Here is a 25,360-nt window from a genome sequence, read left to right on the forward strand (position 1 = left end):
GTGTTGTATCCCCTGAAAGACTAGACCGGGCAATCGGAGTCACTGCGCCTATCTGGTATTGTACCTACAGTCAACGCTATAGTATAAACTGTCCGAGATATCCATCTTTAAACTGCCGATGTATATGTACAGGAGACAGTCGACAAGTGGTTGTAAACCCTTACAGACCACTTTAACCTACAGGTAAGCCTAGATTAAGGCTTACCTGTAGGTGCAAAAAATATCTCCTTGACCTACACGGTTAAGGAGATATTTTCCAAAAAACGGGCACCGACGTCTACAGTGCGCAGGCGCACTGAGCGTGCCGTTAGTGAAGGCGATCATGCCTTCACTGCCGACTCCAGCACGCATGCGCCGGAGTGACGTCATCGCTGCTCAGGCCAGTCATATCAATACTCGGAAGTCACTTCGGGAGATATGGCGGCGACAGAGGAGGTGAACGGGGGTCGCTGCGGGGGCTTCGATCCCAGGTAAGTAATTCATAATGAGCTAGTATGCATAGCCTTTGTCCTGCAGGGTGTTTTTTTTATTACTTCCTCTTTAAAAATAACAATGTATATATGTGCTTTATAAAATAAAAAAAATAAAAAACACATTTCCAGCAAATAGTTTAAAATAGAAACATGGAACAGGAGAGGAAAGTAAATAGCGATTATACAGGTTGAAATTAAAGGGTTAACCACCTCCCACCCCACTGTTCGGGAACATCCCTCAGAACAAGTGCTCGCATCGCGGCCACGAGGCGTGCTGCGGCTTGATTCTTTGATCATTATGATCACAGAATCTAGCTGAGCAGAGATCGGAATATGGGCGCTGTGATTGGCCGTCCCGATCACATGATGGCTGTGTCCAATCACAGCCGTCACAATGTAAACAGACGCATGTCTCTGACAGTTCTCCCCACCGTGCTCAGTGAGAGATCAGTGCGGGGGGAGAGGGGGAATCTGCAGATCCTTGACAGCTCTCTGTGTGAGGATGACAGTACACCAAGCACCACTGATACCTGTCCCCATAAAACATCTGTTTGTCCCCCATCATTGTCAACACCAAACACTGATTTGGGTTTTTTTTTATCCAAAGAAATGTAGCAGCATCATTTTGTCAAAATTTATCAAGAGAAATTACTCATTTGCAAAATTTTATAACAGAAAATATGAAAAATGCATTGTTTTCGAAAATGTTCAGTCTTTTTTTTATTTGTAGTGTAAAAAATAAAAACTACAGTGGTGATTAAATACCACCAAAAGAAAGCTCTATTTGTGTGAAAAAAATATGTCATATGGGTACAGTGTTGCGTTACTGCGCAATTCTCAAAGTATGACAGCACTGAAAGCTGAAAATTGGTCTCAGGAGAAGGGGGGTGAAAGTGCTCGGTATTGAAATGGTTAAGTAGGGAAAAAAAAAAAAAAAAAGAAAAAAAAGCGCATGCCCTGGTTAAGTCAATTCCATGTGCACACAAAAAACAAAACAAAAACTTTCCTCTGTCAGCTGCCGCTCTCTTACTCACAAATCTGTCTGACATGGAAACAGGGAATGAAGGAGATAAGATCGCTACTATGATACTTTGTTGTTGTTTTGGCTTAAAATGTTACATTGAGTTCTCACTGAGATTGTCTGTCAGAGAGATCATTCAGTGAGAAAGGCTTCTGACTAGCTCCCAGGCATAGGATCTCATGGGATGTGCACAGTAGCTGAGCAGAAGGAGATAAGGCAAGATCAGAATGTGAAGGGCATACAAGACACCTCCTGTGTACAGAGGAGGGGGTTTTATGGACGTTTGTAAGACGCCCAAGGTAGCCAACTGGATATTAGAGATATTTTCAGGTGGCGAAGATACACAACGTGAAATTACACCACGCATATAAAAAACAGGACACGGTCACAATTACAGGGAAATGCTGTCTTACCGTATACACACACCGAAGTTTCCCAGAGGACCAAACCTCACCCCTCATGGAGGTCTTACCTCTGAAGAGGCCCTCAGGGTACGGGTGCCATAGGAATGGACCATAGCCCTGACCCTGTATATTATTCTGTAGCCAATTACACTTTTGGCACCACATGCAAAGTTGAGTGCCGAATGCAGGATCCAGTGCTGAAACAAATATTACAAAGCCAGCCCTGCTATAGCAGGGTCCAGGCACAGCTCCCAGGATGTACATCAAGGGCAACCGATCCAGAAACTGCTGGTGAGCCCTTAGGCAAAAGGCAATTGGATCTTCACAGAAATGTCAGTCAACACAGTGGAAACTTTTCCAGAGAAGAGTTCCGTCATCTAAGGATACAAAACTGGAGACCCATAGAGTAGGTGGGGTTCTATGAGCGTGCACTTAGATGCATTTCCCACAAATCTTTTGCCAGTGTTCAATCACCCCAAGGTAGTAGCATATAACCCATGATCTAGGACTACAAGTCCTTAGCTATATGATTAAGATAAAATAACATGGCTATATTTTGTTTGCACCTTTCAATATTATTATACTAATACAAAGTTTAAGCGCTGTCTTACCCCACTTCGTCGGGAAGTCATGGCAACCACGGGTGACCACTGATTGGTCCTGGGATTGTACCGCTCAGCACTGCTTAGCTCTGTGGTGTCATCTCTTCCACCTACTGCATAGATCATATCCTGGTACACAGCACAGCCTAGGTGCTTTCTGCGTGTGCCCATTGGTGCTATTGTGTGCCAGCGGTTTTCCTGAGGATTGTAGCGCTCCACTGAAAAATACAAAACAATGAGATGATCGATCAGTCACATCTTTTTACCTGATCTGCAGAACAAAATACTTACTTTATATTAATCAGCCGATTTACATTAATCAGCATGAATATCTGGCACAGTGAGGATCGAAGCAAGGAGATATCACATTTCACGAGTAGACTAAGGTCATTTCCGTGACAACGGAAGTGACCTCATATGCTGTTGAGACCCCAGAAGTGCCAGGGCTTACTGTACTGGATCTCATGGTTTTCTGTCTAAATGTTATTGCAGTTTTAATATTTAAGAGTTTTTATGTACTGCACTATGGGGATTGTTTGCTTGTATTTTTTATGCTGACCAAAGGGCTGGATAAAGAAGGACTCAACTGAAGGGGAAGCTGACAAAAGAGGTGCTTTAACCCTATGCACATCAGGTGCACTGACCATCCTAGAGATAAGAGATCATATACATTTGGTGACCACTCTGTATTTATACAGATTATTTGGTACAAAGAGGTGAAGGATTGAGGGAAGAAGGGATAAACAGCATGTGGTGGAGAAGCTAATTGAAGGACTTTCTATGAACTGCTACGATTATTGCTTATACACTGAGTGTTGGTGTATGTGGACGTTGATCATTGCTTTCTTCACGAATACATTTATACATTATACACACTATTGTGATTATTATGTGTGTGTTTTTCATATATTGGTTATTTTCTACTTTATGAAAAACAGAAATGGAAAGCACGCACACCTAGTGCATTACCAGAGATAATTTAAATAAGACATTTTTGCATAAAAGTGGGTACTCACAAAATGCAACTGACAAAAGGCCATAAACATGGTACACATGGTACTGCTAATGCGTTTCGGGGCACTCCCCCTTCCTCAGAGCTAGGCATTTTCTACTCTGTTTTGGGGTATGAAACATTTCTCTATTGTCCAATATAACTCGCATTTAGTTTCTACATCCCTGGTTTACTTAAGTACTGAGGCCACGTTAATATATCAATACAGGAAACAATATAGAATTTGCATGGACAGAAATATTAAATGAATAGGTATAGAGTAATAATCTCATAACAATTCGAAAGGAAGTTGAAAATGGATTTGAAGATTTACTAACCGGTATTGAGAGGAGATGTACCATCTGATCCCCCAACAGCATATAGAAAACCACCTAGAACTGCAACAGCGACTCCTAGTCTCCTTGTACTCATAGATGCTACACGTGTCCATTTGTTTTCCTTTGGGTCGTACCTAGCATAAGAGAGCAAAACATGTTCATGCCTAAACAATCTTGTGTTAAACATCTGCATTAGGAATATAGAGCATTCTACCTTTGGCAAGAAAGTATTAATAGTAATAACATTTCTATTAGGTTTTTCTCTTGCGGGGCTTAAAGTGCTTATCAAATTGATGTTGGAAGCTTTGAACAGAAGAACTTGTCAGGTGTTGCTATAAGCCTAGGTGAACAGATGTGTCTGTTTTTAAAAACATCCCGAGAGGGTGCTTCCCAGACAATAGATGGCAGTGAGTTCCATATTGTGTTCTGTCAGAAAGAATGTATAAAACCCCAAAAATATTTGAAATGAGTTTGGGTACATGAAATTTTCATTTCTCTGAGCAGGAGATGGAGCATTTTGGAATATGGATAACCAGAAGTTCTGTGAGATAGACATAACCCAAGTTATCTAGGGCTTTATAAGTGAGAAGGTAAATTTTGAAGGAAAACCTGTGGTTAACTGATAGCCAGTGTAAAGAGCAAAGAATTGAGGTGACGTGGTAGTGACAGGGTTGGTGGGTGAGTAACCTGGCTGCTGGATTCTATACTATTTACAAACTATATTGTTTTTTTTTTCTTCCTCAGGCAGGTGTCATAGCGGAAGGAGTTGCTTTAATCCAGTTTCGAGGATACAAAAGCATGGATTAATTTTGGCAAATACCTCTGCTGGTATCAGACATTTGATTCTTGTGATATTATTAAGATGGTGGAAGGAGAACTTGATGGCAGCCGATATTGGTTGTATAAATAATTGATCAGTGTTTTGGACCATACACCCAGGCTGTGCACATGGTCTGGTGATATAAGATTTGCATGCACAAAATATAAAACTAGTTGGATGTGTTTGCCACCACTGAAGTTAGCCTTTCCCCTTTAGTTACAAGCAGTTACAATTTAGGGACTGTTGCACGTCAGTAAGGGTCCTTTCACACGGGGCGGATCAGTTCTGATCCGCCCCGTGGATGTCCGTTTGCTCAGCGGGGATCACTCCGCCGATCCCCGCTGAGCAGGGAGATGACAGGTCTGTCTCCGCACACTGTGCAGGGATGGACCTGTCACAGCGCCGCTCTCCCCTATGGGAGATCGGATGACGACGGACCGCAGTGCCCGTCGTCATCCGATCCGATCCGCAGACGGATGGAAAAATAGCTTTTTCCTCCGTCACACTTTTTCGGATCGGAGCGGGTCGGATGTCAGCGGACATGTCACCGCTGACATCCGACGCTCCATAGAGCTCTATGGAGCACCCGTTCAGGTCCGCCTGAAAAACTGACAGGCGGGCCTGAACGGGACGTTAGTGTGAAAGGGGCCTAAATCTGGCCATAGATCATAATCTCCACCAGTTTAGCAGGAACCGGCCGAGATTTTTGAACCATGTATGGGCAGGCTGAATGCACCAATTTCATGGATCAATCAACTTGGGTACAACCAGCCTGATGAATTTTACATACGATTATCGCTAGCGACTGACATTAAGCCGATGTCTAATCTGCCATTGTGAGAGTATACTGTGCTTATTACCACCTATGCGATGTGGCTTTTTATCCTGAGAGTGTTATTTTAGCTTTCATTTTTACACAAAACCAACTTTTTGTGATTTACATGTTCATTACATGCTGAGGACCAGAGAGCTGGAAACAATATCTGCATGCTGACCGGCTTGGTTGCACTAAAAAACGCTTATTGACCTTCTTTTCATTGATGAGGTCTGTGTTACAAGGCGAGGAGACATATTCATTGTGAGCGGTGGTGGTCACTGTTGTCCAGGGTGTTTTGCACATGTTTGTATACAATAAAGAATTGCTGAAGTTCACAGATAATTTGCTAGATCATTTAACCACCTGGAATACGCTGGCCGAATGATGGCCACAGCACAAATGTGAATTCCCGGGAGGCCGTCATATGAAGGCCTCCCCTGTGCACGCTCCCTGTGCGGGAGCTTGCACTCGGGCCAGACTCGGGTGATCACCAATCCGAGTACAAGCCCCTTACCATGTGATCAGCTGTCAGCCAATGACAGCTGATCACATGATCAAAACAAAAGCTTGGTGATCATTTCATTTTTTTTCTACTCGCGCTGACAGCGGAGGAGAAAAAAAAATCTGATCACTGGCTCATCTTAAAGGACATCGGTCGCGAAACGGAAGAGGCAATTATGCCTCACAATTGCCACCTATCAATGCCCACCAGTGGTGCCAATCAGTGCCACATAGACGTGCTGCCTATCAGTGTAACCGATCAGTGCCCATCACTGCCACCCATCAGTGCCCATCACTGCTGCCTCATCAGCGTACATCAATGACGGACAAAAATTAGCAGGTTTTTTTTTTTAATTCAGTCTTTACATTTTTTTTTAACAAAACATAAAAAATAAAAAATATCGCACAGGTGATCAAATACCACCAAAAGAAAGCTCTATTTGGGGGGGAAAAAAATGATAAAAATTTCATTTGGGTACAGTGTTGTATGCCCGCGCAATTGTCATTCAAAGTGCGTCAGCACTGAAAGCTGAAAATTGGTCTGGATTGGAGGGGGGTTTAAGTGCCCAGTAAGCAAGTGGTTAAGGTCTGCTTAAATATTTAATTTGGACTTTATATGGGGCTTTCACTATGCCACATCATATTTCACGTATGTAGCATTTGGGACTTCTATTCCGGACTTATTTTTATTTGCATTATTTTGCGGTTTCAGATTTGCTTTTATGTTTGTAGTGTGGAGCCATTTGTCAGATCAAGATTGCTTATAGTTTGCTGCTGAGCAGAGTTGGGCAGGTCTGTTATTTGTGGTTGTAGCTGTGCAATACGTAGTCTGTTAACCTTTGTAAGGCAGTTTTTAGACCCCTTTCACACTGGAGGCATTTTTCAGCTTCTAATGGCCTAAAAATAGCGCCTGTAAAGCACCTGTAAAATGCTTCCCCTGCAGCCCCAGTGTGAAAGACCAAGTGCTTTCACACTGGGGCGGTGCGCTTGCAGGATGTTAGAAAAAGTCCTGCAAGCAGCATCTTTGGGCCGGTGAATACACCGCTCCTCCACTGCACTGCCCATTGAAATGAATCGGCAGTGCTTCAGCAGTGTCACATTTCGGGCGCATTTAACCCTTTCTTCAGCAGCTAACAGGGGTTAAAAAGCACACCGAAAAGTGCAGTGAAAACTAGCTTTGCTTTACCGCTAACGCGGCTCTTTCCAAGCTTGTAGGTGATGGGAAAGCAGTGCAGAAATGTAAAAGATGGTGAATGGTTATACAACTGGATTTATAGTTAGATCAGTTAGTTCAAATCCTAAATGAAAAACAAGGTTAAGCATTGTGGCAGATGATACTTCTTTGAGAGAATCCCAGTGCTGTCAATAGTTATAAGAAGCTTTTGTCCAAAAATTAAGTATTCTGGGATGATATATGGTCAGCACAATCATGCAAGTTATTTTATTGCTTTTCCATCACCTGGAGTTTGTTAGGCGAGCAACATTTTTAAAGCTCATTTCTCCACAATTGCAACTACATATTAAAAAGTGTGCGGGGCCAATAAAGAGGGGTCCAAAGTTCAGTTTGGATTTAAAGCAGATTGCAACTCCCCCCACGCTTGTAATCTTTTTTTGGGCAGTGAAGTACTGAATAGTTGCTTGGTACTGCTGCTTCTAGGATGCGCCTGTATTTTCACCCATAGCCATTTCTGTGATGTGTCACCAGTTCACATGATTCAATGAGATTAGCTATGACAGCGATCTTATTCTTTACTGATCTAGCATTACAAAAAGTGGCTGTGATGCAGTTGTTGCCTGAATTCATTTGCTTTGAATTTTATGCGATTCTTTGTAGTAGGGTGAAGAAAAAAAGAAATGTAGTAGGGTGAAGTAGAACTTGCTGCATTTTTTCTGCACTGGACTATAATGGAAGGCTGTAAAACGCACTGGAACACACGTCCTTATTTAAGGTTAGGAAAAAAAAGGTGGGGGGGGGCATTCACTGGACTGCATCAAAAAAATGCATCAAAAACATGTATGCAGAAAAGCATCTGGACTGCATTTCTATGGTGTGAACTGGCAGAAATGCAGTCTGGATGCGTTCCAGATGCTTTTCTACATGCGCGTCTTTGGTACATTTTTTATGTAGTCCAGTGCCCTGTTTCCCCCCTCTTTTTTCTTAACCTTAAATAGGGACATGTGTGTTCCAGTGCATTTTGGTGTGTTCTGTTGCCTTCTGGTATGTTTTGATGCATAAAGCGTTCCAGTACAGTCCAGGAAAAACGCAGCATGTTCTATTTTATTTTTTTATGAAACTGTAACTGAAATCACTGGCATTAACTATGCAATTGGGAACCATATAACCTACTTTCCATGCGTTTTTTATGCAGAAAAAAAATGCACTGGACTGCATGTGATGTGAACTGGCCCTTAGAGTTATTTGATTTCTCAACTAAGGAGTGCATGTACCCAAGTAACAACAATTTTAATTATTACCTTCTGCTGTAACTCCTCTAAACTGTGCTAACTGAAGTGACAGCACTGGCTAAGAACAATGAAGCAATTTACGTAGTATCTGCTTTGACTTGCCTGTAATTTTATGTGCTTTTTTTTCCAATATGTAAACATTTCCATGCATCACAAGAGAAATGTGGCAGTCCATATTCCCATCGCAAAAATTCCTGGAATTTCAAGAAAAATGTGGATCCAGAGCTAGCCTGCACACAAGGTCTTGACTTTTGTGCAATTTACCTGCCCATTGACAGAGCGCCTCTACCAAACAATGAGTTTCTGGCTTTGGGTGATAGTAGTTAAAGAGGAGCTCACCTTAAAAAAAATAAAAATTATTAAAAGTCATCAGCTACAAATACTGCAGCTGCTGACTTTTAATGGACACTTACCTGTTCCAGGGTCCAGAGATGTCGGCAGCAGATGACGAGCAATCACTCGTCTCTCAGCTGCCCCCGCCGCCATCCTCTGTCAGGGAATCGGGAAGTGAAGCGTTGAGACTTCACTGCCCGGTTCCCTACTGTGCATGCGCGAATTGCGCTGCGCGTCTCCACTGGTCCCCGCGGTGTCCTGGGAACTGTGTGTTTCCCAGAACACAACAGGGGGGCATCTGCAGCTAGCTTGTCCCGGAAGTGGGTGCAAATACCTGGATTATACAGGTATCAGCACCCCCCCATCTAAAAGGTGCCAATTATGGCACTGGGGGGGGGGGGGGGGGGGGGGGGGGGGGGTTCCGATGAGCGGACCTTACACTTTAGGATGGAGGTCCGTTTTAAGGCCCTATCATTTGGACCAAGGATATGCAGGATAAGCCTCTGACAGCCACAAGTATGACACCAAATGCAGAGGCATGACTGGACTTGTACTTTTGCAACAGCTGAGGGTCCACTAATTGCATATATCTGATTTAGACTGTCTGATATTCAGGTACATCCCTGGCCCCACTTGAAGAATAAAGAAAAAAGTACATAATGAAATCTAGTGGCTGCAATCTCCAACTTCCTCCAGAACATTCTAATTGCCTGACTGCTTCTAGCTGCAATACTTTCTCTAGCTGAGACATGAAAAATCTGAGTTAGGTCAAAATTTGAATCTTCTTACTAATCCCAGGATTGTAAAAGTACTGGAGCCATTAGATCAGCATGACACCACAAGGTTCTGGTACTTTGTCAGCATTGACTGTATCACATCGTGTAGCATATGGGGATCACTTTAAGAAGTTCTGAACTGCAAATTACATCACTCTAAGATATAAATAGCCACTATAAAATATGGAAGTAAAACACCACCTCTTTGAAGAACATGGATATGCCTGAATTATATTGAGAATGCATATTATACAAACATAACTCTAAGCCGCTGAGCCCAAATACCTTTCAACGATGTTGAGGCAAGAGACACCATCTTGTCCACCCACAGCATACAGATATCCCCCTAGAACCGCAACACCAACACTCGTCCTGCAAGTGCTGGTAGGAGCCACATCGCTGCTCCACTGGTTTGTCTTTGGGTCATATCTGTAAAAGATGATCAAGTTACCATTGTAAGTCTTATTACAGCTGAAGCAACTGCATGAGCAAATCCCCTGACTTCATTTAATCTACCAATGAACAAATAGAAACACAAAACAAATAAAGCCCCACTACTTTCCATTGGAGCATATATTTAATCAGAAGCACTAAGCGTAGTTTCGGCTGTGAATCACTATAATCAATGCCGTAATATTCCCATTACACATGGAAGGAAACCTGTACCACATCCACATTTAGGCTGCCATTGCGGATCTTTAGTTACCAGGCTGCATTTGCCTCCAATTCATTCTTCATACTTGTTAGGCTTCACGTACACGGGCCGTTTTTACAACCTCTCCTGAACGATTTAACTTGACAGATAGTAACCCACGTTTAAAACTTCAGTTTTACCGCATTTACATGCCGCGTTTAGCTACAATTCTGTCTGAAAGTGTTTTAAAAGAAAAAAAAAAACAAGTTATGAAAAAAACGTCTGTAAAGAAAACGCAAGTTACCGTGTTTAGAAGTGTTTGGCGCTTGAAATGCCTCTAAACTCAGCTTCTGAACCCATTTTCTGCATTCCAAAAAAAAGCCTCTAAACTCAACTGCCTAGAAACAACTGTAAACGACCCTGTGTACATGGACAGATAAGATAGGGGAGTTCAGGAGCAGAGGGAAAAAAAAAAAAGCCTAACTGCTCCTAAATGTCTGTTTACCAGCAGCCGTGTACATGAGGCCTTAAAAGGTCAGCAATTCAAAGTTTTGAGGGCAGAGTATCTGCTTGCCAGCCAAGAGCATGAATAAAAGCATTAAAAAAAAAAAGTTGTCCTTGTGATGAAAATGGAAACTATCCCAGATTAGCCAAACATTTTGTGAGCAAAGGCTTAACAATTAACATAAATTACCACAGATACTATATGGCCTAAATCATGGTGATACCCCTAGAAATGATTGATTGTTTTCAGGCGTTTCCAATAAAGATCTAGGTTAATGCTACAGCATACCAATTTTAGAAAAATGTTCACTTCCAGCCTCATAGCAACAGTTTAGGGAAAACCTTTTTCTGTTCCAGCAAGGCTGTGCTCCTTTGCACAAAGCAGCTCAATAAACACATTGGTTGGATGGATGGATTTGGTGCGGACAAAAGTGGCCTGCACTTAACAGCACTCAACCAAACTGAACGCCTTTGGGCTAAATTGGAACACCAATCGTGACCAGATCTTCTGGTCCAACATTCATACCCAAATGGGCACAAATGTCTATAGACACTCAGAAAATCCAGTGGAGAGCCTTCCAGATAAACTAAGGCTGTTATAGCCACGAAGGACTGGAGGAGAGAATGTGGTGGGTTTAATTTGAATAGGGTTCTCACTCTTGTGTATGTGTCATGTCTATCCCAATTCAGGTGGTCAGACACTATAGCTGGCTACTGTGTTCTTCACCCATAGCAACCCCCTTTCCAATAGGGCAGGCAGGCCTACTGGTACTAGGTTGCCCCCAGGACTTATATACAATGCTACAGTGCCTGGCCACCGTGCCAGGGCAGATAAGATCCTAAATAAGAAAAAGCAGGAGGCTCAACGGGCATGGGCTGGACTGGCATAACTGGTGCAGAAACCAACTGAAACGCATTGCCAGGCATATCGATTACCGAATCCCATCGCCAGGCGTAGCAACTACCCGAATCCCATCGCCAGGCGTAGCGACTACCCGAATCCCATCGCCAGGCATAGCGACTGCGGAACTTGCAGACAAATTAGCCTGGCTAGGCGTCCCAGTGAGTTTAGCGACAGGCAAAGGTAGGGGTAATCGAAGGGGCTTGACTTCTAAGGACTTAGAGGAAGTTTCTAAACAGGGCTCAAGGCTGCGAGACAGTGGATAAGTTTGGTTTCTAGGAGGAGGCGATTCAGGCTGTGGCAATTAGCAAGAGAGGTGGACTGTAGAGAATTCAATGAACTAGTCAGTGTTTTTTTTGCTTTAACAGAGCCATATAAAAAAGGCACATGGTTATGCAAACCGGGGTCACATTTGGAAACATTGTCATGATCAGGATCTGAATAGGACTGTAATAAAAGGCACTTGACTAGTACTGGCCACAGAAGAGTTAGAAATGGGCAATTGGTTAGCAGTTTTAATGCAGTTCTGGATGCAGGTCTGGGACCAGGACCTAATCCCTTCTGTAGCCCAATCTATGTGCGGATTGTGAAGTTTAAGCCAGGGATACCCTAAGATAAGGGGATAAGCAGGAGATGTGATCAAGTAGAAGTTGACGGTCTCCTTATGAAAATCTCCAATGAACAGGGTAATGTACAGCGCACAAGGTGACCAGGCCCATGGACAAGGTAGAGTTAAACAGCTAAGACGGAGAAGGGTCTGTTCACCTTAGTCACGGGAATCTGTAGACCAGGCATTTCCAAAGTCTGAAGTTGCTAGCAGCACCAGAATCTATGAACACTGAGAGGTGATCAGAAAACTTGGCAGAGCCAAGTTGTGCAGGAACAAATAGTTTATTTCTGAGGGAAACAGTATAGCCTATAGAAGCAGATCCCACCCGCACTAGACTCCTGGCGTTTGACTTATTAGGGAAGCTGGCAACAAATTGACAATGGTTGTCACAATATAATCAGAGTCCCTGAGATCTTCTTCTAGCCCTTTCCCCAGAGGATACATGGGTAGTGCCAATTTACATGGGCTCATCCTCCAGGAGAGGTTGAGAGCTCAGAAAGGGTTAATGTAGAATAAGTAGTAGGCAGCGTACTGCACGGGGGGGGGGGGGGGGGGGGGTCAGGGCAAAGCTCTCTGTTCGCCTTTCCCGTAAATGCCTGTTTATACAGATGGCTTCATTCAATGACTTTGGTTCAGGGTAGTGTACTAAGAAGTCTTTGATAGAGTCTGATAAGCCTAACCTGAACTGGCTTCTTAGAGCATGGTCATTCCACCCCGATCAGGTGCCCAGCGGCAGAAATCAGAACAGTATTGTTCAGTGGTGCATTTATCCTGACATAAGGTTAGCTTCAGCTGAATGGGCACGATCAGGATCATTGTAGAGTAAAAACCTTAGACCTCTGCGGGGAGACTAAACGCCCAAGACTGGGGGATCCCCCTGCAACCATGTAATAATCTGGTCAACTCGCTGTGCATCAGAAACAGGGGTGTGTGGCTTAAGCTTAAAGTATAGCATACGACTATTTTTAACGTTGGAAAACACGTGGGGGTCACCAGAAAAATGATGAGGCGGGTTAACTTTGGGCCCTGGCTCATGCGTTACTGCTAGAGGTGCATTTACACGCACAGACAGTTCCTGGACTTGGTGTGTCAGTTTGCAATTTCCTCAGCAAATAAGCGAGTCTGGGTAGAGTCTATCTTCGCAGAATTATACATTTTTTTTTTCTTAAAGGCTTGCGATAATAATATCACGTCTACCCCAGCGCAGGTGGTCAGACACTATAGCTGGCTACTGTGTTCTTTACCTATAGCAGCCCCGTTTCCCATAAGGCAGGCAGGCCTACTGGTACTTGGTTGCCCCCAGGACTTATACACAATGCTATAGTGCCTGGCCACCATGCCAGAGCAGATGAGAACTAAGCAAAGCAAATAGATACTTGCTGTTAGCAGACAAATAGTGTGCTTCTATGACAGTCCAGTTAAAAGGCAGACTGAGTTTAAGGAATAGTCCAATAATCCGGTTCAAGGTCATACAAAGGGAAATCCAAACTAGCAAAGCAGGGCAGACACAGACAGATAGCTTGATTAGGAAGAACACACATATCACTCTATTACAATCACTGATCACATTAAATCAGCCTGCAGGTGGACAGACAAGGAGGGTGCCATAGCCAAACCCCCGATGCTGGCATTAAGAACAGGAGCACTAAATGATCCCGACAGTATGTTATGGTTTTAGCATATAGCCAAGCATGTCCTCACTTTCCAAAGTGCCATAGAGGACATTAATGCTATATCAACAATAATTTACACAGAGCAAAATACCTTAAGGGAATCATTCACAAGAGAGTAAAACAAAAAGTGCAGCATATGTGCTTATCTCTCACCTTTCAACACTGTTGAGGTATGAAGATCCATCATGACCACCTACAGCATAAAGAAGGTCATCCAGAACACTGACACCGACCCCACATCGCCGTTTACTCATGGAAGCAACCATTCTCCACTCATTGGTCTGAGGATCATAGCGTTCAACACTGGAAATGGCATCTCCGCTGCACCAACCTCCCACTGAAAGTAAAACAATTATTTGTCTTTTTTGTAGACAGTTGCTGAAAGCAGAACACTGTGTAATATACACACATATATATATATATATATATGTTATATATCTTGCTCAATAACCAACTTGTTCCAGCATGGTAAATATACGCTTTCTGTATGGAATTAGGGTTGCATTATACCTACTGCAGCACTGTGTCAGTCATGTAGCATCAGAGACCAAAATGAATCCAGAAAAACTGGTGTCTCATTTCTTCAGCAATTTCTACATTTTTGGTTTAGATACGTGCATGCAGATTTTTCCTTGGCAGACAATTATGCATTAGATGAACCCAAGCAATAGGCATTTATGAACTGCATAGATATATTTGCATATTCCGGCAAACTGGAAATTTCAAAAAATTGTTGAAAAAAATCAATTCACAAAACCTGCCAAAATTTTAAGGCCTCATGTACACGGCTGCTGGTAAATGGACATTTACGAGCAGTTGTGCATTTTTTTTTTTAACTGCTCCTGAACTCTCCTCTATGTTATCTTATCAGTACATGAACAAAGTCATTTACAGTCATTTGTAGGCAGTTGAGTTTAGATGATTTTTTTTGGAAGGCAAAAAAATGGGTTCAGAAGCAGAGTTTAGAGGCATTTCAAGCGCCAATCGCTTCTAAACGCGGCTAAACGTGGTAACTCACGTTTGGCCGTATTTCATTTACAGCAGTTTTACATTTTTTGCCTATTTAAAAAAAAAAAAAAAAAAAAACGCAAACACGGCTAAAAGCGCCAGGTAAACGTGGCAAAACGGACGTTTAAACATGGGTTACCATCTGTCAAGTTAAATCGTTCAGGAGAGGTTGTAAAAATGTCCCATGTACATGAAGCCTAAGACATTTCACGTATTTTTGCAAAACTATAAAAGTGGCTTTAAAGCTACTGATACAATTTGAATCAGCAGCAATGCACTTAAAGCAAACTTGTACTGCCAGTGAACACATGCAAAAAAAAACAAACAAAGCACCAAGAATTTGTGATTGCAAGGCTCCATGCACACTGGACGTTAAAATAATGTTATAAAAACGCCAATAGCTTTGCAGCGAATCTTTCAGCGCTTTTTAACATTTTTGCAATGGCGTTTATTAACAGCTTTTTTTTTTTCAATGACTCAAAAATGTTAAACGCTGGTGAGCCATGTTTTTAAGCGTCTTTCGATGTTTATCAGCGTTTATCAGCAAAACGATTCCTGAATGAGATTTTATGGCGTTCAGAAAACAGCCCATAAACTCCACTGCTGATAAAAGTTCAAAAATGTCCATGTGTGCATGGACAAATAGGATAACAGAGTGGAGTTTCTGGGCTGTTAAAAAAAATGCCCAAACTCCAAAAAAAACAGCCCTTGATGAACTCCAGTGTGCATGGAGCCTAAAAGGTTTCTGCAAAATGTATAACGCTACAGTGAGGGCCTGTTTTAAAGTTCAATGCTTGTACAGAATATGTAAAGACTGGAGAGTGCAAAAAGCTGGTGCAGCTCTGCATCGTAGCCAATCAGCTTCTAACTTGAAAGCCTCATGCACACTGGACATTTTTACAGCTGCCATTTTTGGCTCAAGGCATTTTTTTCCGCAGCCAGCACGTTATCCCTTTGTGTCCATGCACACATAGGCTGTGATCAGCATTTTTGGGCAGGGGCATTTTTTGGCTGGAAAAAGCCCCAGAACTAGTGTGTTTTAAGAGGAGTTTTTCAGCTGTAAAAACGCTCTAACCCTGATAAAAGCTGGAAAATTCGGATATTCTGCATTGATCAGCGTTTTGGCATCATAAGCTTTTGTAGGAGTATAGTTTTGCAAAAAAAAAAAAAAGCTGAAACATGCAACTGCAAAACTCATTCTACAGATTTCTAGGCTACTGGCGGTTTTATAACATCCAGTGTGCATGAGGGATAAAACCTGGAAACAGATTGGTTTCTATGCACAGCTGCACCAGACTTTACAATTTCCAGTTTTAGTAAATCAAGGCCATTGTGCTCTATGCTCTGCAGTGTGTGTGACATCAGATCCATTGCTGCCAGAGCAGAGAAAAATAATCCTTTCATCTGTGTATTTTTAGAATAACGTACAGAAGAAATTGCAGGAAATAAGAACAGGGACAACTTATGTAAGAGGATTTGCTTCACTTCTGTGTATCATCTGAGGCTAGTCTATATATATATATATATACATATATACATATATATATATACATACATATATATATATATATAATTTTTTAAAGTGAACACTGCAGTTTGTATTTAAAACAATAATTGCTAAATTCAGATGTTCCTTATTTGTTGGGTCAACTTTGTCAGTTGACTTTTAGAACTGGCGTTGTTAAAGGGGTTTAAAAAATTATATATATATATATATATATATATATATAATTTTTTAAACCCCTTTAACAACGCCAGTTCTAAAAGTCAACTGACAAAGTTGACCCAACAAATAAGGAACATCTGAATTTAGCAATTATTGTTTTAAATACAAACTGCAGTGTTCACTTTAAAAAATGTTTTTTTTTTATAGTTGAGATTTCCACCAGAACAGAGAAAAGCAGTCATCAATCAGATGTTCACTTATGGAAGATTTAGACCCCTTTCACACCAAGGGCGTTTTGCAGGCGCTATAGCGTTAGAAATAGCGCCTGCAATCTCCCCTAAAACTGCTGCACCATTATCTGTAGTGTGAAAGCCCAGAGGGCACACTGCAGCGGTGCGCTGGCAGGACGTCGGGAAAAGTCCTGCCAGCAGCTTCTTTGGAGCATTGAAGGAGTGGTGTGTTTACCGCTCCTCCACCGCTGCTCCCCTTTAAAATCAATGGGGCAGCGCTGTAATACCGCCGGCAAAACACAGCTATTGCGGCGTATTGCCAGCGGTTTTAACCCTTTCTCGGGCTGCTATATCGGGGGGGTAAAAGTGTCCCGATAGTGACCGAAGAGCACCGCAAATCCGGCGGTAAAACGCTGCTAAAAAAAGCGGCGTTTTAACGCTGACGCTATGGGCGGCGTGGTGTGAAAGCGGTCTTCGAGAAACCGTTTACTGAAACATTTATTGAAATGGCTCTTCTGAGTCTCTGGGCAGTTTGTCTGCATATTTCAATGTAAGGATCACAGTTGGATATGAGCGATTTCACTTGGTCATATGTGCATAAATGGAAATGTCTGCTGCACAAAGCCTAATTTTTAACATGCATAAACCCAAGGACTTGCTTATATTTAGAATTTTTGTAGTATGAAAACAAGTAGTAAAAAAATCTGAAGACTATTTAGTTACACCACACAACCTAATATCACAAGCTGCTTTAAATCAATCTTGAAAATATAAGAAATGTACCTGCAAACAGCACTTCTCCACAACGAATGGGTTTTCGAGGCCTTGTCCTGGGCCCTTGCATTAGAGGACGTTCCTGAGGCAGAAGAAGATAGTTCTTTGCTTCATCTACCAAGTCCCTTTGATTAAAAAAAAAAAATGCAAGTAAAATCAATATATTTAAATAGCAGTACTGGCTGTATAAAATCTGTCAAGAGAACACAGGGAGAAACTGATGTGTGGTCAACCTAACAAGTAACCACTTTCCTTGAAGCATTAAACTGGCCACAGATGACTTTTTGATTATCCAGACTGCTGAACGAAAAAAAAACACGATTTCTCCATCCACACAAGTGGAACACAATGACCAGCAGCTGCAGCCACCGATCGAGATAATTTCTAGCATTCACATGACTGAAGCAGATATAACAATCAACTTTTTTTGAACAGAGACAAACTCGCATGGATCGAAATCATTTCAGGCCCTGCTGAACCGTCCGAATTTTAATCCATCTATGGCCAGCTTTAGAAGTGTATTTTCTTTCCTCAAAAAAAAAAAAAAGGGGGCATCTGCATTTCAACTGGAGACCCCACCATTAACTCCCACACAGTCCTGTTTCAAAGGACATTTTTAAAGTTTGTCAGCAAATCCTAGGCCAGTAAATTCGATATTACAAGATTTTACCAGCAATGAATGTAGAAGTTAGTTCACTATGTCACCATAAGGAACCCTGTGTGGCCCTGAAATGTTGGCAGATTTGATTAATATGATATTGTGCAAATAAAGGATTGTATAGGTTTGCTAGGGAGTGTTGGTGAAGTCTCATCGTTTTACTGTGATTTACATGGCGCCATCCCCTAACAGTCACTGCGAGTGCCTATTAACAAGGCGCTCACGTTTTTTCTATTTCTCATTTTCTCTGCCCTTTTTTTCTTTTATTTAATTTATTGTACATTTACAGTTTTGTTTAATTTCTTATTTTATGAATTATTTTTCATTCAATTTCATTCCCTTGTCTTTAACATTGCACATCCAATCATGCATTATTGGTCATCTTGGGTTTTTGGTTTGTTTGCCCGGTGGTCGCTGTACCCGGTACGCCTGGGCCGGTAGGAATCGGGGATTCTCTGACACTTGGGAAGTGCGATTACTGTCCACATCCCTCCAGCCTTCTTTTGTTCCCATCTCCTTCTGGGCTGTAGGCTCCCTCCTGCGCCCGTAACCAATGGGCGCCATCTTGGTCCACCTTGGCCGCTCCTCGCAGCGCAGTTAGCTGCATGGATGGCTTGGTGTGTCCTGAGCGCATGACGTCAATCTGAACAACACGTCCCATGCCCTGGGGCGGTGCAGGGTGACGCTGCACGCTTTGTACCCAGAAGACAACTGCTCTGGGGCTAATCATTAGAGCCTGTTCCCTCCCCTCCTTTCAATATATTTTTTATATATATATATATATACACACATACATATACATACATACATACATACATACACACACACACACACACACACACATACATATACACAAACTTCCTCTCATGCTGCAACCAGGATGACTTCTGACATACAGGTCGCACCAGGCAGGGAGGATCCTCTTGCATAGGTATGCAAGCTGATCCGCCCTCTCCTTATGATACTATCTACATTTCTTATACAATTATATCTGCTTATCTTCCTTTTAAAATATGTTTGGGACTAGAGCTGCACGATTCTGGCAAAAATGAGAATCAAGTTTTTTTTGCTTAGAATAAAGATCATGATTCTCGCGGTGAAACATCTTCTTTCACATTATACAAAAAAAAAAAATGGACTAACTTTAATTAAAAAATAAATAAATACTAAACCGTAAAGTGTATTTTTTTTTTTAAATGCGTTTGAAAAACCGCTATGCAAATAAGATGTGCCATAAAATAGTGCAACCACCATTTTACTCTCTAGGGTCTCTGCTAAAAAAAAATATATATATCACGTTTTGGTGCTCCAAGTAATTTTCTAGCAGAAAAATTAGAGTTACGCTTACTGGAAACGTCTTTTCCAGTAGTCTTTCAGGACAGCCACTATGAGAGATAGTCTCCTCCTCTTCCTCTGGAAACACTGCGCCAGCCCATAAATTCTTACTTCCCCCTGCTGGACCTCAGTTTATATCGAGATTACCTCCGGCCAGCTGGGGAGACACAAGAACACATTAATAACATATTGTCAAATACCATTATCTTGCTGCGCTCTGGTCTTTTGTAAGACTCCCCCCAATTTTCGGGTGGGTAACTAGGACTGTCCTGAAAGACTACTGGAAAAGACGTTACCGGTAAGCGTAACTCTAATTTTCCCTAATCGTCTTTCAGGACAGCCACTATGAGAGGATAAACGAGCACTTGCCAGTTAGGGTGGAACTACAGCTTGCAAAACCTTTCGGCCAAAGGCCTGCTCACCTGCCGACACCAGATCCACTCTGTAGTGTTTTACGACAGTGGAGTAGCTGGACCATGTTGCTGCCCTGCAAATCTGTTCTGGCGTTGCTCCTGCTCTTTCTGCCTGGGAGGCTGCAATAGCTCTTGTAGAGTGTGCTTTAAAACCCACTGGGATTTTTTTCCCTGCAACTGAATAAGCCTGCTCGATGGCTACTCTGAGCCATCTAGCAATAGTGCCTTACAACCTTTTCTGGCCCTGGAAAACAAAACAATTAAGGAATCTGACCTTCTGAATGTCTTGGGTCAGTTCTAAATAGTGTAGGATACATCTCCTAACATACAAATAATGAAATTTTAGTTCCTTCTCGCCTGAGGGATTGGGACAAAACGAGGGTTAAACCATTTCCTGGCTTCTATGAAAGCCGGATGCCACTTTCGGCAAAAAGGCTGGATCGGTCTTTAAAAAACTATCCGGTCCAGGAAAATAACACAAAAGGGAGCCCTGACTGATAAGGCCTCCATCTCACTGACCCTCCTGGCAGTTGTTACCGCTACCAAAAACACTGTCTTCAGAGTAAGTTCTCTTAGTAAAGGCTCAAAGGGGGGTCCTGTTAAGCTTTGTAAAACTAAAGATAAATCCCATCTGGGAAAGGACAGACCCTGGACCGGTCTCTGTCTAGACAGGGCCCTAAAGAATCTGACTACCCACGGGTTGGCAGCCAAATGCTCTTCTAAATAAACACTGAGGGCTGACACTTGACCCCTAAGGCTACTAATGGATAAGCCTTTATCTGCCCCACACTGTAAAAATTCCAAAACTACAGAGGAGCTCCGTACTGGGAAAGAGCTCTCTACGCACCATTTATTGAAACGTAACCAGACCTTTTCATAGATCTGGCGAGTTTCCTTTTTTCCTACTGTCCAGGAGGGTAGAAACTAGCCTCTCTGAAAACCCCTTAGCTTTTAATATACCCTCCTCAGTAGCCAGGCCGCTAACTTCCACTGGCGTACTCGTGGACAGAGGACTGGCCCCTGAGAGAGGAGATCGTCCCCAGGGGGCAAGAATAGGGGAGGTTCTACCGCCAACTGCTTCAGTATTGAGAACCATGCTCTCTTGGGCCAATGCGGTGCCACCAGAATCAGAGATGTGCTTTCCATTTGAAACTTTCTCAGAACTGCTGGCAACAACGCCGGAGGTGGGAAGTGTTGCTTCTGGACGCGAAAAGGTCCACCTCTGGAGGTCTCCATCTCTTTATTATGAGATTGAAGACCTCATGGTTGAGAACCCAGTCGCCCTCCCTCAGCCTCTTTCAGCTGAGAAAGTCTGCCACCACGTTTTTCTCTCCTCTCAGGAAAACTGCTGAGACCGAAAGGGTGTAGGTCTCGGCCCAGCTCAGGATCTCTGTTGCTAAAGACAACAGGGCTCCGCTTACTGTGCCACCCTGCTTGTTTAAATAGGCCACTGCAGAGGAGTTGTACGACCGCACCTGAATGTGGTGACCCAGGAGCTTTTTTCTTTAAAAACCTGAGGGCTAGTCCCACTGCCCTTAATTCTTTCCAGTTGGACGACCGAGACAATTCGCCGTCCACCAGAGTGCCCTGGGCTAGAAGGGAACCCAAATGTGCCCCCCAGCCTCTGCCACTTGCATCTGTGGTAACTACCCAAGAAACCGGGATGAGCCACAGACGTCCTTGCGACAGGTTTGTCACTTTCCTCCACCACCAGAGGGATCTCTTTACTTGGTGTGGAACATGTACTAGGGTGTCTAGAGCCTCTTGACTGTGGTCCCACACCCCTAGGACGAAGGTCTGTAGGGGACGAAAATGTAGTCCCGCCCACTGCACTGCTGGGAGGGTAGATGTAAGGAGACCCAATACTGACATCAGAACCCTCATGGAAAACAGCTGGTTGCTCTGAAGAGAGGCCACCGCTCTGTCCAGCTTTTGCATCTTCTCTCTCGGCAGAAAAACTCTCAACAGTGTTGAGTCCAACAGGAAACCTAGATAGGAGATCTGTTGCGAGGGGATCAGGCTGGACTTTTCCAAGTTTAGAAGCCACCCCAGGTCTGTAAGGACCCTTTTGGTTAGGTCGAGATCCTTGACTAACTGTATTGGGGATGCTGCAAATAAGAGCAGGTCGTCCAGGTAGGCTATTATACATATCCCTTGGAGCCGAAGAAAGGCCATGGCTTCTGCCAGGACCTTGGTAAAAATGCGGGGTGAAGAGGATAGCCCGAATGGCAGGGCCTGAAACTGAAAGTGTACGGTTTCTCCCCCTAGATCTATGGCAAGGCGTAGAAAATTCTGCGAGGCCTCCGCTATAGTGATGTGTAAATATGCGTCCCTTAGGTCCAGAGATACCATGAAACAGTTGCGGGGTAGAAGAGCCCTTACTGAAAAGATTGACTCCATGCGGAATCTTTTTTATGCCACTGACCAGTTCAGGGGCTTTAAGTTCAGAATCAATCTGAACTTTCCTGAAGGTTTTTTCACTACGAAGACATGAGAATAAAACCCCCTTCCCTCTTCTGCTGTTGGGACTCTGAGAATAACGTCCTGATTCTCTAAATCCCTCAGTGCTTCCAGCAAGGCCTCGGCCTTTGCCATGCACCTGGGTAGATGCGTGACAAGGAATCTTTGTGGGGGCGGTCTTGAGAATTCCAAGAGGTACCCCCTTCTTATTACCCCTAAAATAAATTGATTGGGGGATATTGTCTCCCACTGTGGGAGAAAGGCCCCCAGTCTTCCTCCCACTGTAACGTCACTGGGTTTTACGGGGCTCAACAGGAGGGCGAAAAATCGCCCCTCCTCTGCCCCCTGCCTTTTTGGGGCCAGGTTTTCTTTTCCCCCCCTCTGGTTTAGGGGTTTCCCTGCGCCCTTGCGGACGAAACCCCTTTTTTGTTTGTACGGGGGTTTTCCGCTTAAGAGGAAAGGATTTTTTCGTGTCGGCTGTCCGGTCTAGAACAGTCTCTAGCCCTGGGCCAAAAAGGAGGTCCCCCGTCAAAGGTATCACACACAGTTTTACCTTGGAGGCACTATCCCCGGCCACGTTTTTAGCCAGAGGGCCCTTCTGGCCGAATTGGCTAGAGCCGCCATTCTGCCCGACATGCGGACAGACTCAGCAGAGGCATCTGCTATGTAAGCGATACCTCGCAGCATAGTAGGGAAGGACAACAGAATGGTTTCTTTATCTGTGCCTGCCTCAATATGTTGTTGGATCTGTGAGAGCCAGTGCTCTAAATTGCGAGCCACAACTGTAACTGCCATTTCAGGCTTTAAATTGCCGATAGCTGAGTTCCACGTTTTTTTTTTTTAAGTAGAGAGTCAATCCTTTTGTCCATGACATCTGCCAAAGCCCCCATGTCTTCAAACGCCAAATCCATGTGTCTGGAGACCTGGGAGAAAGCGGCGTCTAATTTGGGATTTTTATTCCAAATGCATGCTGGGTTCTCTGAAAATGGGAATCTTCTTTTAAAGGAATCTAGAAAAGAAGGGCTCTCTCTCAGGATCCTGCCACTCCTTTTTAACTGTTTCCATTAGAACCTCGTGCACTGGAAACACCCTTCTCTTTGGTTCCCCTAAACCCAAATACATTTGGTCATTAAGGGTTAGGGGCTTCTTATCCGCCTGGATACCGATGGTTGTATAAATCGCTTTTAAGAGGTCCTCTACCTCATCAAGGGATAATTTATATCTGGAGGCTTTCCTGGACCCCCCGTCCTGGTCCTCCCCCTCTGAACCCTCCTGGGAATCGGAAGAGGAACTGTCTGGAAGTCCCCTTCCTGTCCCTGAAGGGCCTGCAACCTCTGTCCCCCCGTAGCAGGTTGAGCCGGAGCAGAACTCTGTGATAGAGATGGGGTTGTATCCTGGGGAGCTGGACCCGTGGGAAGCTGAAACTTTTCAAACAGGGATCTAAAAGAAGAGAAGGTGGACGAGAGCTCTTTGACTGCAGCTGCTAGTCCTGACTCCTGTTCAGATTCCCTTTCCCTAACAAGGGAATCTATACAGTCTCTACACAACACTTTTGTCCAAGATTCCCCTAAAATGTCCCTACAGAAGGCACACTTCTTTTTAGAGCTATGCGTGGACTTAGTTTTTTCCGTAGCTTTCTGAAATAAGTAAAAAAGGAAAAAAAACAGAAAGAGAAAAAAGTCAATACAAAGCTCGGGATACAACCCTGGGAGTGCACTAGACCCCTTTTTAAATGAAGGGATCTGAGCCTCCCCTCCCCCCCGGCCACCCAGGGGGTCTGCCCCCCCATGATAGAACCATACATTGGGGTTGGGGGGATCCTAGATAGAGAGTACCCCTCCCCAGGGTGCTCTTACCTTAGGAATGCTGGAGGTAGTGTCTGTTGGTTGAGCATCAGCTTCCGACATGACTGCAGGTGGCTGCTTACTACTGAGTTTCACGCTGCCTGTGCGCATTCTCAACTAGTCTCCAGCTTGTGCCCGGCACCCCTATCAGCTCCACGACCCGGAACCGAAAGTCGATCATATTCGAGGTCAAGCCTTCGTTTCCGCCGGATACAACGTCGCCCGTCGTTCGACCCGCTCGGTTCAAAGAAAAAAAGGCGGTCTGTACCCTTGTACAGGGAAATCCAAACGGCTTGCCAGCTGCGTCCCTGTAGACGTGATAGGAGTCCCCCACGACCTGAAGCCACGCTCGACTAGGAAGGGGTGGCAATACCTGGTGAGGTAAGTAAACCGAACGTCAATCCGAACGGCTTGAACCCAGCTTTCTCCTAACAAAGCCCCTGCTTCTTTCAACCGGGTTCTTTGACGAAAAGAATGGCCACAGCCTCCCTGACTGATCGGCCTGGTCCCTGCACAGTGTCTCCCTGCCGGAGGAAACACTAATAACTGAGGTCCGGCAGGGGAACTAAGAATTTATGGGCTGGCGCAGTGTTTCCAGAGGAAGAGGAGGAGACCATCTCTCATTGGCTGTCCTGAAAGACGATTAGGGAAATAATGATTTATATTATAAGCAACAAATGTCAAACGGTTTGGTCTTTAAATGGTTAAACTTCCCTCATCTACAGGCTGGAGTTCTTTCCCTATTGTGTTGTAATAAAACTTAGCAGGCTGCCTGTATTTTTTTTTTTTCAGCTGTGAGAACACTCTGCACTTGATAGAAAGATTGTGACATGCCGTTTTGAAGATCGGGAAGAGAAATAGATCACGACTTAGATCTTTAATGATTAATCGTGCAGCTCTATTTGGGACCATACCATCTCCCCCCCCCCCCCCTGCATCACCAGTTGCCGTTTTGAGTCCTTACCTAGTGACTGGACTATTGGGTTTAACAAACCCCCACCAGCAACAGATATATAATACTAGCCAATATAAGTGGCTGTCTGTGAGGTTTGGGACCCTCCCCTTTCCTGTCTTTTGTGAGGTAATTTGTTTATGCAATATGCAGTTA

General features: G+C 43.7%; 1 protein-coding gene across 4 annotated transcripts in view; it reads right to left on the bottom strand.

Moving 5' to 3' along the window:
* The window catches only part of KLHL20 (kelch like family member 20), a 99,454-nt gene that overhangs the window by 13,938 nt on the left and 60,156 nt on the right, over positions 1–25,360 (bottom strand). For all 4 annotated transcript variants that reach the window (XM_077452982.1, XM_077452983.1, XM_077452981.1 and 1 more), the window contains 5 exons: positions 17,552–17,667; positions 14,018–14,201; positions 9,828–9,971; positions 3,830–3,963; positions 2,510–2,718 (listed from right to left, as the gene is read on the bottom strand). In XM_077452982.1, the coding sequence (XP_077309108.1) occupies positions 2,510–2,718; positions 3,830–3,963; positions 9,828–9,971; positions 14,018–14,201; positions 17,552–17,667 (787 nt within the window). The remainder of the gene's footprint in view (positions 1–2,509; positions 2,719–3,829; positions 3,964–9,827; positions 9,972–14,017; positions 14,202–17,551; positions 17,668–25,360) is intronic.

This window comes from Lithobates pipiens, unplaced genomic scaffold (genome assembly GCF_037356315.1).
Source record: "Lithobates pipiens isolate NorthernLeopardFrog02 unplaced genomic scaffold, aLitPip1_a1.2 Scaffold_23, whole genome shotgun sequence".
NCBI lineage: Eukaryota > Metazoa > Chordata > Amphibia > Anura > Ranidae > Lithobates > Lithobates pipiens.